We start from the raw sequence: 15,119 nt of genomic DNA, 5'->3' as shown, positions 1-15,119 counted from the left end.
TTTCCACTACTACATTAGATGTCCTTTGACTTTTTAAGTAAATGGTGATTGTACAAGAAAGAGTTTGTTGAGAGAGACGAAGAAGAAAGAAAAATTATGTACATATATGTTAACATTCACTTATAAGTGTGAGTGAAGCTAACCCGGTTTAACTCCGGTTTTTAATACCAAATCACAATTACAGACTCAATTAGGTGAGGATGTTACGATTGTCCCACTAGTCTATTATTTCCCAAAATTTATTACACGTAACTAGGGTCGTGGTCATGCAATATCAAAATTCCGGTACAAGTTGAGGTTATTTAAGCTTTCGGAAAATAAGAAAAATGATTCCAGATAGCTTGGAAACATTCGTGTTATAGAAAGTGAGAGGAGACGTTTGTACCGGACCACCCCTTCTCCATGCGTTTTCGCAGTCGACCACAGCGTTGGTGCCAACTTTTGCCTGTTTCTCCATTTCCCCATATGATTTTTTAAGTGCAAGTTCCCAAGCAGTCTGAAACCTATTCGAAGCGATTCCGTAATTCCTCCTGCAAACTCCGATCCGTCTCTTCCCATTCGGACCACTGAACTTTCGACTGACTGTGCCAATATGGGTGGTTGCGTCGTCCACTTGAATTTTTGACAGCGTTATCTGACAAAAAAGTTTCCAATCACATTTAAAACATAGTCCATTCGAATATGCGATTTTTTATTTTTTTATTTATGGATTTACTGCATAGATGTATTTTATTGATAGGTTTGGTATTCAATATACGTTTTGGTCCATATGTTTTATTTAGATTGAAATGTAAATCAAATATTCAACGTATAAACATTACCGCAATTAAAAGCACGTCGTGGAGGTCACGTGCGGCTGCTATTCGCGGATCCGATTCGAGGGATGTGAGGCAGAAGGAGAAGTCAGTACTCTCTCTGCATAGATTCTCGACGTCTCTTTTTGGAATCGCGTTTGCTGTTGGAAACGCAAACAATAACAACGTCGTAATAAGAAACCACATATGGTTTGTAAGCATTGTGGCCATTTCGAGAAACAAAAGTTGTTATTTATTCTCTGTGCGTTTCAATATCTTTTTGACTTTTATCTTTCTTTTTTTTTCTGAAAGCTAAAAACAGTAACGATCGTGTGTATGGATGAGAGATTCTTTAATAAAATAGAAAACTCTATATTTGCATCAGCTGAAAAGACAAGATATTATATAGAGTATAGTTTTTGCTTTTCAGTTTCTGCTAATTTAGAAAAACCGATATTTCTTTAATACAGTTTTCTTAAAATTGTAACATGCATCTTTAAATGTCTTGACTTGGTAAAATATTAGAGAAAAAAAAAATCAAAGATTATAACTAGAAGCAGAGAAATATCCAGTTTGCTAAACGTATGAGTGGCTAAGCTAATACCTCGAATCTCAAGTAGTTTTGTAAATTTGGAAAAATACCCTATTTTTGTTTACACTTTTGAAAAAAATACCCTCTTTTTATTTTCCTTTTAAAAATTATTTTTAAATATGTATGACTACTAAAATAGCCTAACATAATAAACCACAACCATTTTATACTTTAAATTTGAAATCACCTTTTTAGTAGTAATTATATATTTAGTTTTGACAAAGTTTTTATATAACTAACAATTTTCAAAGATTTATTATCCTATTTTTAAAAACTAATAATAATGAATAACAATGTTCTAACTATGTTAAGTTAAGTCATGATTTTGTTAAATCATGTGTTATTTTCATCGTGCATATTTTGATGATTCATTATTATTTAACACATACAAAATAATGTACCATGCAAAACAAATCAAAGAGAATCGTTGAATTGAAACAAACTTAGATGGTATGTTGAGTTGAAAAGTGGGTTTTGGAACGTCAGAGATTTGTTCTTATATAACATAACAAATATTAAGTTGTATACTTTGTAATATTTTTAGATATTATCTTGTTAATTTTTAAATAAAATCAATAAACACTTTCGGTTAAAAATATATATAACTATAATTAATATTATTTCAAATTTAGTTTAGTTTATCTCTAAATTTCGAATTTTGTTTGATTTATTAAAATATATATCTTAAATTTAAATCTAGACAAAATTATAATTTTATATATTAAATATTTTAGTTTTTATTAAAAATAAAAATGGGGTATTTTTCAAAGTATAACTCAACAGCCAATTTTGTAAATTATAAAATTATATTAACAATATCCCAAATTACATTTTAAATATTTGCTGCTAGAAAAACAAACCATATTAATTTGTACAAATCTGATATAAGAATTTCATTGTTGATCGTACGTTTCATACTAAAAATACTTTCTGCTTGTATTGTCAGTTTTAGTACCTAATTCTCTCAGGTAATTAAATTCCGATATTGTAAGTCTTGCCGATAATAACATGAGCAATTTGGCACAATTTGATAACGTTAAGGTAATAGAAAAGAAGAGGAGACTCTTTCTTCGGACCATGCTTTGACCATTCGCCTTCGCACTCGCTCACAGCCTCATAGCCAGCTTTCATGCGGTTAGACAATTCCACACGGTCCGTTAATGCCTTGGACTTTTTTTGTCCAACTTCCCAAGCCTTGTGAAAACTATCGGCTGCAATCTCGTATTTTTTTTCGCATACTGCGATCCGCTCCTTTCCAACAGGATCAACATAAGTTCGTCGGACATTGTTGATATGCGTGATCGCATTGTTCACTTGAAGTTGGACTTCAGTTGCCTGATAAGATCTCAAATCATATATATTACTATATATTGTAGAATATTAATAAATCACATTTTTCCTATAATATTCTCTATTAGTACTTTGAATATTCTTTATTTATGATTTAATAATTAATTAATTAAATATATTTTCTATATATTTATATAATTATATGTTAAGATATGCATGGATCGAAGCAGAGTAAATATTTACGTTTCAAATTTAATATGCTTTGTTCCGTTTTTAACCGATATATTTTTTTAATAATTAATTACTTTGGTTCGTGGTTACAATTATTCAATTCTCTTAAATTAAATCGAATTAGAACATCGATATTACGAAGTCTTCTTTTTTTCTACCACATGAATTTCTTCATAATTAACACAAAATAATTAAAGTTGTCAGATGAGTTATTACCGCAATTAAAAACACGTCACTGAAGTCGTGGGCGGCTGCTATACGTTGGTCCGACCCAATGTGTTTCAGGCAGAGATCTTCTTCGAATGTCTCCTTGCAAAATTTGTGTACGTCTTTGATTGGCATTGCATTTGATTTTGAGAATGCAAAGAGCACTAATACTAACAACAATGAACGAAAATTATTGTGTTCTTTTAACATCGTGGCTGCCTTATTGAGAAACAAAGGTGTATCTTTTTGTTTTGTTTTATATATTTTGTTTGTGTGTATGTGTTTTATTTATAGCTGGAATGAAAGCTAAAAAGGGCCGGTGATATGGATGAAGATTCCTCAAAATTTTGGGAAAATCTACGACTCTGAATGGTAGCACCTTAAAATAGTAACAAGAAATAAAATTAATGGTAGTTTAATGTTTGGATTAACAATGTCATAAACTCCTAACTAAAATCAACGATCCTAATTAACGTCAAAGTCACAATCTCTTGTTCTCCAAAAAATTTGTGTTTAGGTTTTGAAAAAGTGTTGGTTTATGGTAGGTTTGCGTTGCGCCCATGATTTGACATATTTATATATGTAGATATTTATAGTGGATTTGTGTTTGATTAGTTTTCATCATTGGGTCTTTGATATACGTCAGTGTAATACTCAAGTTGTTGTTGTTGCAAAGAGAGCATGTGAAAGACCATAGTATATATTACCGTCTTAATCGCTCAAACACTCTTCAAGTAAACGCTGCTAACGTCTCATCCATGACTTGTGCAACAGATTCCTCCCAAAATCTTCATGAAGGGCAAGTATTCTCCGGGATGCCTCAAGCCGCTATTACGTACTAGTTATAGAAACTAAAGGTTTCTTGAACAGCTAGCTCGACTTCTTCTTTGTCCTTGACACAATATCGTCTACTATCTTCCCTTCCCTGTAACCATCCTCTCGATGTTATTGAACGTTATTAGATCTTACAAGAGAGACTCGAGCTCTACCTCATTTGTTGATGAAGGTACGTGAGGTCTAGAGTCTCGTGAGCACAATGTGGATTTCTTCTTTGCGGATGTGTAAGGAAACTTGTGAGACGTTTTGAGGAGACGATTGAGGGAGAAAACGCGTAAGCATTACACACGTAGTCGCAGTAACGTCTGGCTGTTATGGTCGAGTAACGATGTATTTAGAGGGCTAGGAAATAAGGGCGGTTTGTAGATGTCGTTTTGACCTTAGAAGCATTCTATGTATATATATTCTATAGTCTTATCACATATAGACTAAGTTGGCTCACTTTTTCTTGATTACGGTCATCAAGTGATTTCTAAGCGAGTCTCTTGAGTAAATCCTCGGTGGTTTCTGATTCATCAACGAACTGATGCGAATCAATAATCCCAGGATGGTAGTTAAAAACGCAGCAGAAGGACCTGAGATCTATATCAAACCCCTGCATGCATATGTTTCACATCCGATCAAATTAAACTCTCAATGTCATAATAAACCATAGGTTAAGGGACATACATCACTTGCATTAACTTCTTTGCTCATTATTTTTAGTTCTTCCTCTGGTGTGAACTTGGGCTCATCTTTCTCAGTCTTAGTCATGTATGAAGGTCTCTCATAGCCACGACCCCCAGGTTTCCACAGCAAAAACGCTGGTTCAAGCCACGTAACCTAGCCTGAGAGATAAATGTAACCGAAATTCTTGTAAATGTTTGCTTCATATGGGCTTATTTGGTCTAAACCATGAATTGGGCCGATATTGGTGTGTAGCCCATTCAGGATCCGGGTTGTGTAGTCTACAAGGTTAAACCGACATAAGCTCTAGGGTTTCACTATATAAGGGAATATAGGGTTGAAGAAACAAGCAGTAATCAAAAAGACGCACTAAAGAAGCTGGTGGTACCTTGGTGGCGGCTGTAGGGCACAGCGCAGAGCGATGTGCAGGGCAGATGCAGAGACACAGGACGCAGTGCAGAGAGCATGCGCAGGGCGTCGTACATGGAGATTGAAGTTGTGCGCAAAACCATGATAAAGGAGCATAAGCTTGGCTGGGGTCGAAGGGCTGAGAGTCGGACATAACCTTGTCTAGATTTAAGGTGTCTTCATGACACTCTGATGAGAGACGAAGATGGAGCTGCTTCTTTGGGGTTCTGGAGGTGTTCCTTGGTTATATATAGAGGGGAGAGCTGAACCAGAGACAGAGAGTGGGGAAGAAAAAAAGCTAGATACTCTATGTTTTCTTCTTCTGGTTTCCTTGTAGTTGCTCTCTAATCTTTGTATATGAAACACTATGTAAAACCTTGAGTGATTGATAGTGCATATTTGTGGGAGAAGGTTCCCACACGAGATGTACCCTCTGCATTAGGGAAACTCGTTAAATCTTTGTGTTATTTTTATGATATGCATATTGATCTGTGAAGTAGAAGAGGAGTAGGGGCAGAGTCGCGGTAGGCGATTCACTACAGAGGTGAATTGGAGTCTGCGATTCTCAACAAGTGGTATCAGAGCTCAGATTCAGGATTTCACAGACTTAGGCATGACATTGTAAACATACAAGGAGGATCTAAAGACTGTTGCAGAAGACTCATGATCTTGAAGGTGTTATTGATCGAAGGTTAAATTAAATATGGGGTTGGTTTAAGGTAGAGTTATCTGCAGTGTTTGATTCAGGTTCATGGATGGATGTATGAAGGTGATTTGCACATGGCTGTGAAGAGGGAATCAAAACATCATCCAAAAGGCTCAAACTTGTTAAAACAGGAGTTCAGTTTCCGATGCGATCACAAGGTAAATGTGATGTTCTGTTTTGAAGCTTTTGAATACTCAAAGCTGTTTCAATTTAGGGAATCTAGACACTGGAAGAACACAAGGATGTAGACGTCTTCAACGACGTGAAATTCAAGATAGTATCTTGTTTGGTCTGGTTGTTGAAAGTCTGTGTGGTGGTGTTCAGGAATTGGTTGAAGGTACAACTATAGGAGTCACGGATTTACTAAGGGACGCCTTCAGAGGTGAATCTGTGTGTAAGAGGGTTGTTAGGTCATCCAGTTGTGTTGAAGATTCAGATGAGTATGAAGATGGACCAGACAATTTATGTTGATCTGGTCATATTTGAGAGGTTTTGGGTGAATGGTTAAGTCTTAGGAATGAATCAGGTTGTTAGAGATTTGAAAAGACTACAATCAAGGTAGGCTTACAGAGAATGAGAATGCAGAAGAGTACCAAGAGTCGAAGTTGCAGTCAGTGAGATTTTCTTTGTCAAGGTGGAGTTTGCTCTTCAAGGTGACTTAAAATCTCAAGAAGACTTTTGTAGACGTTGCAGGATTGTGCAAGAATTTGCAAGTAAGTGCAAGAATCTACAAGGTTGTCGCAAGGTGACTGGGGTTGTGTATCTGCATTGAGAAGAGAATCAGAAATAGAAAAGATCTGGTTTACCTGTTTGCATCTACAGAGATGATCTGGTGGATGAATCTACTGAAGGTATCACTTGCAGGAAGTTTAAGTGTTTTGTTGGCACTTAATAAGGAAGCATGTGAGTATAAGGGGAAGATTCAAGTAGATCTTTGTTGGTTAAAGATGCATGTTATGCTAACAAGACTAATAGAAGACTAGTGGGTCTAGTAAGATCATTAAGTTTTTCAGGGAATTCACTTACATGAAGGTTAAGTGAGGATTCATTAATAGTGAAGACATGTCAAGTTGTATTGATGGATAATGAGAAAATGTATGATGTTGGTACCAAGGTTCTTCTTGGTAAGGTCTGCAACTGTGAAAAACTATTACAGGATTATGTTTACAGCAGGTGTGGCTTTAGAGATTCTAGAGTAAAGCACTAAAGGCTGTTATAGGGAGACTAGCAGAGGTTCATAAACTGTTTATTGGACATATATTTTAACATGAAGTTGAACAGGAGGTTGTACTATCAGATCGTACAAGTTGGGTTCATAAGTTAGTTGGTTAAACACATGTTTCATCTAAAGTTGAAAATAAAATCAATTATATATTCTTTGTTTCTTATGATTATAAGAATATTGAAGCAATTTAATAATTAATTTTTAACGGCTAATAACATATCCATTTTCATATAAGTAACAGAATGGATGATCCGTCGGATACTATTATGGTGGTGGCGGTAACAAGAAAAATAAAAAACTTGCAAAGCCGGCACAAGAAATTAGGGTAATTTGTAGTTTGTGTTGTGTCATTTGCAAAACATGAACTGTTAATATCTTTAACCAATCGTTTATTTGATTGTTGCTAGTTGACGGAGTCGGACGAAAAATATCCTCTCTTCTTATATATTTGTTACTGCATTTTTGTTAACAGTGTATTGATTCTAACTTGACTAAGTTTTATTTGTTTGTTATTTTAAAAAAAGGAAGTTTGTTATTTAATCCTTAAACATAAATATTAATCTTTACCTTTTTGTTGTTGTGTTCATAGGATCTTCCACCTGGAGTTAGAAACATTAATTTCGATTGGGATGACGTGTTATAAGAGAAGTGATGGATCAAGGAAATCGACGTAAAAAAAAAAAAAAAAAAAAAAAACTGATTCAAATTACTGTTTATAAATGAATGGACATGTATGGCTTGTATTTCCTCTACTACATATATCAAAACAAATAGATGTAGGAAGTATATTAATATGGGGTTGGATAATTTTTAAGTTGTCAAATCCAATAGAAGCATACAACTGGATTTGTCAAAAAAAGATGTTGGTTTTCAAACCATATTTTTATTTATTTTTTCGATCAAGTAAACCAAATTATACTAACTCGTTTTTGTTTTGATGTATGTTTGTGTAACCTAAAAAGTTGTTTTCCCATCCCATCAAATTTAGAATCGGATAATCTTATATACTTAGCTAGAAATTACTAATTGAATTATGAAAGTACATAAATGAAGACTTATGGCAAAATATACACACACAAAAATATCATAGGCATGAAATATCTTCGATTTTTTTCCAAATCAAAAAATAAACTTTGTATAAAGCAAACGGGAAATTAATTTTGGGCGATAAGTATACGTGTCAACACATATAATTATATTGGGCACTCCATTTATTTATTTGTATAATCCCAAAAATATATGTACATCAGGCATGCAAAATAAATAAAGATTGAAAGGTAACTTTTGATAAGAAAAATATACTATTAAAGATTAGAATTTAGAACCATAGAAAACCAATATCAAATCAATAACTTATTGGTTAATAAACCATAAGTTTCTAGAGAGAGAGACATTGAGTCAATATTTTCAACTTCCAATTTGGCATTTACAAAAGACGAATATACGTGTATATATATATATATATACATATAGGATAAAAAAATAACTAATGTATGCATCTCCGTAGCACTATAGCAAAAAACCTTAAACCTTCAAATTTTAAAGATTTGAATAGTATGAGGGTGCACTATTGAGACCCTCAAATATTTTATACAAATTTCATTTTAATCCTTTAATATATATTTTACACATAGTTTTATCAAATTCAATTGTTATAAATATTTCTATATAAATTTAAACACACTAAATTAAAATCATTTCTATATAAAAAAGATATACCATTTACAAAATATTATTTTTACAACAATAATGCAATAATTAATCATATATGAGAGCACTATGAAATAGTTATATTGAGTAATTTATACTTTAACATGTTTTCTTTTATGTTTTTTGAAAATAACATATAATTTTGTTTTATCATATAAGGTTTTGTATTTTTTGATATTGTTTGATAATAATTTTGTATTGTGTGTTATATATATATACTAGATAAGGGCCCGCACGATGTGCGGGTTTAAAAATTGTTGAAAAAAATAAATCCTAAACTTTAAACAATTTTTTGAAAATATATAAAAAAAATATTTCCTAAAGTAAATATATAAATAATTTAAGTTAGAGAAAATATTTGAATTTACAATGTATTTATATTTATATATTTTAATATATTATAACAATTACTATAATAATCTAAAACTAAATTATATCTCACTAAAACTTTTGCCAAATACTCATTATTACAAATATTATTATTGTCATATTTCAAAAACGTTTCACAACTTATTTACAAAATATTTTACATGCAACAAATTCATCAAAGCAACATTTAATAATTAACCACATATAATTTTACTCTATGTTTTACCATTTAATAAGTAACCACTTAAAAATATGTTCTTACACCGAAAATTATATTATTGTTAAAGTATGCTTTTTATCACCACCTATAAAATGTCTTCTAAACAAATTAAACAAATTTTATGTTTTTTTTTACTTTCATTTTGGCATAATTATAGTTCTTATAATTACTAAAATTGTTTTGTGACATAATTTCTTTAACCATGAAGTTTTTTTTACTCCAAAGATATTTTGGATGAACAATTGGTAAAAATTATCTACTCGATAACAATGATTTTTTACTAACCCAATAAAAGTTGAGAAATTGAAAAAGTTAATATAATATAATAAAAATAAAAATTTGAAAATTATAATCAGGATGATATATATAAATCTTAGATAATTCATATATACAAAATAGAAATTTTATATACAATCCAAAACATGACATATATCATAATCACGTTAAGGATCAACAACCTATTTACTTTTCAGAAATATTCAATTGTACTTAAACAATTAAAAGCTATGACCTCGTCTCAAATATTCTCGAATCATAAATTCTCAACTTATTTTTATCCGAATCAAAAATTCTCAAATATTTCTCTATATACCTGGTTTAAACGGTTTTGCGAACCTAATTCGATAGAAAACCACATAAATCCAGTTCGAAACCAATTTTTTAATGGTATACCGTTCCAACTTCCCAAATTTGGAACTGCTTCTCAATTACTCGATCAAGCAGCTCTTGTTTCAATACCAAAATCATCAACATTATTCAGAAAAGACAACTCTAAATTTTGACCAAAAACATCAACCACCGACTTATCTTCCAAACTTATAATGCTACTAACTATAGAATCACTTTTGGAACCTCCATCAGTCTCTCCATCCTCGATTAAATTAACGGGCTTATATACTTCGATTTCATTTATTGCATCTGATAGCTTGCATTGAAAAACTCGCACGAATCAAAAACTCACGTAATAGATCGACAAAATTATATAAGAAAAAAAAAACAAAGATCAAAGCTTTCGATAGAAACATGTAATGTTATGTAGATATAATGTTATTTTCTTAATAAGCTGTCCTATTATGTTTCAAAAAATAATAATTCTTTTGACATAACTTATGTTATTCTTTTTAAATTTGTTATTCACTATTTATTTATTAATAAGCTAATAATATACATGTTTAGTGAATTATTTTTTTTGTTTATATATGTCAAAATCTTATTGATAAAACACGTATAATATAAGTAACATACAATGAAAAATAGATTAGTTTTGTTAATTTTCTGTTTTAATTTAGATTTTTTGACACGTGTCAACATCTTATCAGTCTACTTGACACGTGTCATGATCTGGTGAATTACTAACTTTGAGAACCAATATTTATATAATAAAATATTTAATCATTATGTATGTAATTTATATTATCATGTAACATTGATTATGCAATATTGAATATTGTATAATAGAATAAATAATGTTTTGTGTTGTATAATATATAAAATATATGTTATAGATTTATTTATGAGATTTTACCATTATTAGTGAATTTTGGAAATATTAAGGATTATATTGCAAATTAATTAACTTTAAAAGATTTTTTTGAGGATTTATTGTTGTAGCAAACCGCCCTCAAATCTTCATTTTGAAGATTTGCTCCCTTCAAAATAAGAAGTTTTATTAGATGCCCTAAGTTCCCTTGAATAGCTCACTTGATTGATGGTCAACTTTTTATGGGAAATTGGATCGACATTTTTGAGTAGAAACGATTAAGACAGTTAGCATCTGGCCAACTGAAATGATCGACCGAAGGTCCGAAGATACAAATTAAACTCATCAATAAACGAAGCAATGGGACAATAATGAAATGACTTTAGTTCAACGAAGCAATGATTAACTTTTGTTGTACATCGAGGCCGAGGGAAACAACTTTTCACTTTTTGACCTCAAATAAAGCAACATATGGTTCTATCACTTCACTTCTATGGATTTAATTGTTCTTGTAAGGATCTCCCTGATGGATGTAGTTACAATATGAGTTGGAGAAATCCAAGAAATAACAAACTAGTTTTGCTGCCGACCATAAACCAAGGAAGTGTAGGTAAGTATTTTTATCGATAAATTAAGGAAGAGTTAAGAATTACCTAAACCTTAAACATAAACTCTAAGGTCTAAAGAGAAACCTACACCACAAATCATAAACTCTAAGCCCATAATCTTTTAAACCTTAATTTTAAAATCTAAAAAAGTGGCACGTATATATCCTTAATTTTAAATTTATTTAACATTTTCATTTAATTTTTGAAAAGTTCTTTTTCCTTTCTCAATTATCACAAATTATCATTTTTAAATAATATAATTATTTTCGAGATAAATAATTTTTGTTGGCTAAAAAATTCTTCTTTTTATAACATTTTTTCGTTTTGTCTCAATTTTACCTTATTTCCCAATATTAATTATAATTTAAAAGATCATTACATAAAATTATATATAAAATAAAAGATAAGTATAAAATTAATTTCTTATTGTTATTTACAATATATAAAAAATTGTTTTTAGTAATGGCTACATATATTAATTGTATTAAATTAGCATTTGAAAAAGATTATTTTTTTTTTACGAGAAAAGCATTGTTTTCTTTTAAAATCAACAATAGAATTGTGTACTCTGTCAAATGTGCATTGTGTACCCTTAAAGCTTAAACAAAGCACAGGCCGTATCTATTTAAAATAAATCCTATATAAAAAGAAAAGCTAAAACAAATCCAAGTTTAAATTGTAAAGAAAAAAAAAACACAACGCTCAACTAAAAAAAAAAAATAAGAAAGAAAACATTGTAAACACTAAGGAAAACTACAAGATAAATGCTTTGGTCACACAGATTTCATCAAGTATGTTTTGGTTACTTTATTTATTTATAAAATTTAATATGTTAAATGGTATTACTAGGATATTGCTGGACCATAGTGTTCAATAGGGTGGTAGCATCTCATTTATACATACACGACAAAGTTGGAGGGCTTCTGAAGCTTTCTGCAAAACACCTTTCCGCAAATATTGAAGAAAAATTTTCCAATGGGTTTCTCAAAAACTACAATGGGCTGAAGAATTTTCTGAAGGAAAATGGCTTGGTTTTGGAAAGGGAGTGCAAATGCATTGTGGGAAAACATAAAATCAGCAAAAGTGCATGTGACAAAGTAAAAGTAAGTTAATGTTGTCAAGTAATTATTAGTATAATTGATCTTTTGGCCCCAAAAAAGTAGAATATTTGATTATAATTTACGTTTTTTTTTTTTTTAATTCAGGATAAAATGGCTTTCAAGATCCGTGATTTCATCGTTGTTGAGGGAAATATTGATGAAAAACAAATAATACTACTGCTGAAAACGCGAGGACCAATTGCCGCTCAGATAAGAGTTACCAAGCAATACGAGGGAAGCCGTAAGGTGGGTAAAATTCTTCTTAATTTAGAATAATATTAATATTTTTGTCTAGTTTTATATAACTGTATTTCCTTTTAACTAGGATGAGATATACTATGGTCCAAAGAACATGAATACCGAAGCAGATAATCATATAGTTCTACTCACTGGGATTGGAACGAGAAATGGGGTTCATTACTTTGAGTATCAAGGTACATGGGGAACCACATGGGGAGGTAACAATGGCTTTGGGAAAATTGCGAGAAAAGTTAGTCATAAAGGAAATCAATCTTTGATAATGGCATACATGTATCCAGAGGTATATATTCATTATAACTATATAATGTAATTCTTATTTTGTTGAGAATTCTATTAATCGTTTAATACTACGCAGCTTCTTGATCAAGTACTTGACGTGCAAGGGTGAGAAATCTGCTGGTTATTTACTAAGGAATCGTCTTCCATGTGGTGCAGCACGTTGCAACAAATATTAATTTATAAAACGAATGAAAATCTTCTATTTCGCACTTTGTTTTATGTATTTTTGTTTTGTTTTGTTTTACCTCAAGACACTTGGTAACCATAAAAGATGATAATAAGGGTGTGTAATAATTTGAGGAAAGAAACCTTACTTTCTAATATATTTATATAAGATGTGTGACTATTGATAAATTAATGTGTCGTATAATAATTAAGTTATTACTTTCAGTCCATTCATAAAATTAAAAACATATTCATAAAAGTAGGTTCAGGGGAAGGGTTTGAGCTTTGTGCACTAGTGATCGTGTTTCAAAAACGTGAACGAGAAACTCATGAAATCAATTGAATCTCCATTGCGAGAGCTCACTGATGTCAGAGATGTTATAAGGTTAAATTATTAAAATGCATTCTGTTGTTGTGTAAGACGATCTGGTTTGATTGAATTTGACTAGTAATAATGCCTTCTTGAAAAGTTAGTTGATAAATCTTGTTCGAGTCTTTCGCTTCCGTAGTAATTTGTTATTGTTTTGGGTTGTATAGATAGGGATATATGTGTTACTATGTGCACCGTAGTCTCGCATAATATATATATATCCTCTACTATGTACTATATTTTATAACTCGCTAGTCACTAGTTAAAAGTTTTCTTTAATGAAAGTTTGTGAAACACATAGAATCTGAACTCTAGTTAAAAGTTTGAACAACAAACAGATCTAAAGAGAGGAAGCGAACAAGGCAAACAATAAAATTAGTACATGTCTCGGATATATGATGAGACTCGGTCAATTATCACAACAGTGCTTGCCTCAGCACCACCCAGTTTTAGACATTCGATAGCTCCTCTATCAGTCTGAAGATATCATCAATCAATGTAAAAAACAAACAAGAAACATTCAGCAAAGTGAAAGCCCCCTAAAAGTTAAGCGAATAGACTCATCAAACAAACAAGACGTTTTATAATTTAGATAGATATTTCATTCATATACCTTGATTTCTTGACACCTTCTTTCACTGTAATTTCAATGGATTGATCACTGCCAAAACAATCCAAATAAACCTATGACTGGTCTAAAAGCTGTCTATTAGGAAAGACAAAAGGAAAAGAAAAGAAAATAATGGAGTACCTTTTTTCTCAGGTGTGGGATAGCATGAGATGTACAAGGGCGGACAGTGATAATAATAGCAGACTCTAGCTCGGAAATGTTTTGGCTGACCATTAGAAGGATCCATACCTTCAAAGGTAATGAAATACATTACCGAAGCAGCACCAGTCGCGTAAAAATTGGCTTTGATAGCCTCGACAAATTCATATTTTGTATCCTGTGTTTTCGAAACAAATTAAGGGTAAACCAATCGTAAACGAGAACAAAGCACATCTTTCTTGAACAAAGAGACTACAGTTAGTTTTCGACCTTCTTTTCATTGTATCTCTCAAGAGATTCCCGAGACAGCCGGTTCATTAACTCTCTCGTGGTTTCGGGTTCCATGACGTACTCATTGTTATCATCGAAATTAAGAGGTCGGTAATTAAAAAGACAGCGGAACTGCTTGAAGTCAATGTCGAAACCCTATATGATAAACCAAAGATTCCCCCACAAAAAATTAACAATAGCATTTTCCAAGTAGAGAATATGAGATTACTCGCACTAGACTCCCCCACAAATCAACAACATACAATAATATTTTCTAACCAAGAATATAACACTACATGTTTTCAGAGAATGAAAAAAAAAAATCAATCAATCATAAAAAGACAACTGAATAAAGAAGAACCCTAACCTCGCTCTCGATGACTTGTTCCTTGATGATGCGTTCCTCTTCTTTAGGCGAGAGATTAGGCTCTTCGTTTTCACCACGTCTTATATAAGGAATATACACATCCTCAGGCTCAGTACCAGGCACGTATTTTAAATACGCTGGTATTTCCATGATAGTCCACTCTGAGAGAAACGACCGGAAAAAAAAAAAAAAAAA

At 31.6% G+C, this 15,119-nt stretch overlaps 3 protein-coding genes across 3 annotated transcripts in view; all 3 read right to left on the bottom strand.

The window, feature by feature from the left end:
- LOC104749726 (cell wall / vacuolar inhibitor of fructosidase 1-like) lies at window positions 30-1,142 on the bottom strand. Its single transcript, XM_010471408.1, has 2 exons — window positions 822-1,142; window positions 30-634 (listed from the first exon to the last, which is right to left on the bottom strand). The coding sequence occupies exons 1-2, from the start codon at window positions 1,023-1,025 to the stop codon at window positions 299-301; spliced, it is 540 nt and encodes a 179-aa protein (XP_010469710.1). The 5' UTR covers window positions 1,026-1,142; the 3' UTR covers window positions 30-298.
- LOC104749725 lies at window positions 2,180-3,357 on the bottom strand. Its single transcript, XM_010471407.1, has 2 exons — window positions 3,124-3,357; window positions 2,180-2,721 (listed from the first exon to the last, which is right to left on the bottom strand). Exons 1-2 carry the CDS (start codon window positions 3,322-3,324, stop codon window positions 2,359-2,361), a joined length of 564 nt encoding a protein of 187 aa, XP_010469709.1. The 5' UTR covers window positions 3,325-3,357; the 3' UTR covers window positions 2,180-2,358.
- Window positions 13,778-15,119, bottom strand: part of LOC104749724 — a 2,198-nt gene continuing 856 nt past the window's right edge. Inside the window, exons 2-6 of the mRNA XM_010471406.2 lie at window positions 14,925-15,085; window positions 14,558-14,713; window positions 14,270-14,465; window positions 14,132-14,179; window positions 13,778-13,995 (exon numbers count right to left, since the gene is read on the bottom strand). Coding sequence (XP_010469708.1) covers window positions 14,154-14,179; window positions 14,270-14,465; window positions 14,558-14,713; window positions 14,925-15,085 — 539 coding nt within the window. The 3' untranslated portion in view covers window positions 13,778-13,995; window positions 14,132-14,153. The remainder of the gene's footprint in view (window positions 13,996-14,131; window positions 14,180-14,269; window positions 14,466-14,557; window positions 14,714-14,924; window positions 15,086-15,119) is intronic.

This window comes from Camelina sativa, chromosome 16 (assembly GCF_000633955.1).
Source record: "Camelina sativa cultivar DH55 chromosome 16, Cs, whole genome shotgun sequence".
NCBI lineage: Eukaryota > Viridiplantae > Streptophyta > Magnoliopsida > Brassicales > Brassicaceae > Camelina > Camelina sativa.
Note: the sequence above shows the minus strand (reverse complement) of the source record. Positions and strands in the feature narration are given on the sequence as shown.

Excerpts from the sequence above, each read along its gene's own strand:
- LOC104749726 (XM_010471408.1), bottom strand. The coding sequence starts at position 1,025 with ATGGCCACAATGCTTACAAACCATATGTGGTTTCTTATTACGACGTTG. Across the intron at positions 635-821 it reads ACGACGTGCTTTTAATTGCG|ATAACGCTGTCAAAAATTCA; the intron begins GTAATGTTTATA and ends CTTTTTTGTCAG.
- LOC104749725 (XM_010471407.1), bottom strand. The coding sequence starts at position 3,324 with ATGTTAAAAGAACACAATAATTTTCGTTCATTGTTGTTAGTATTAGTG. Across the intron at positions 2,722-3,123 it reads GTGACGTGTTTTTAATTGCG|GCAACTGAAGTCCAACTTCA; the intron begins GTAATAACTCAT and ends AGATCTTATCAG.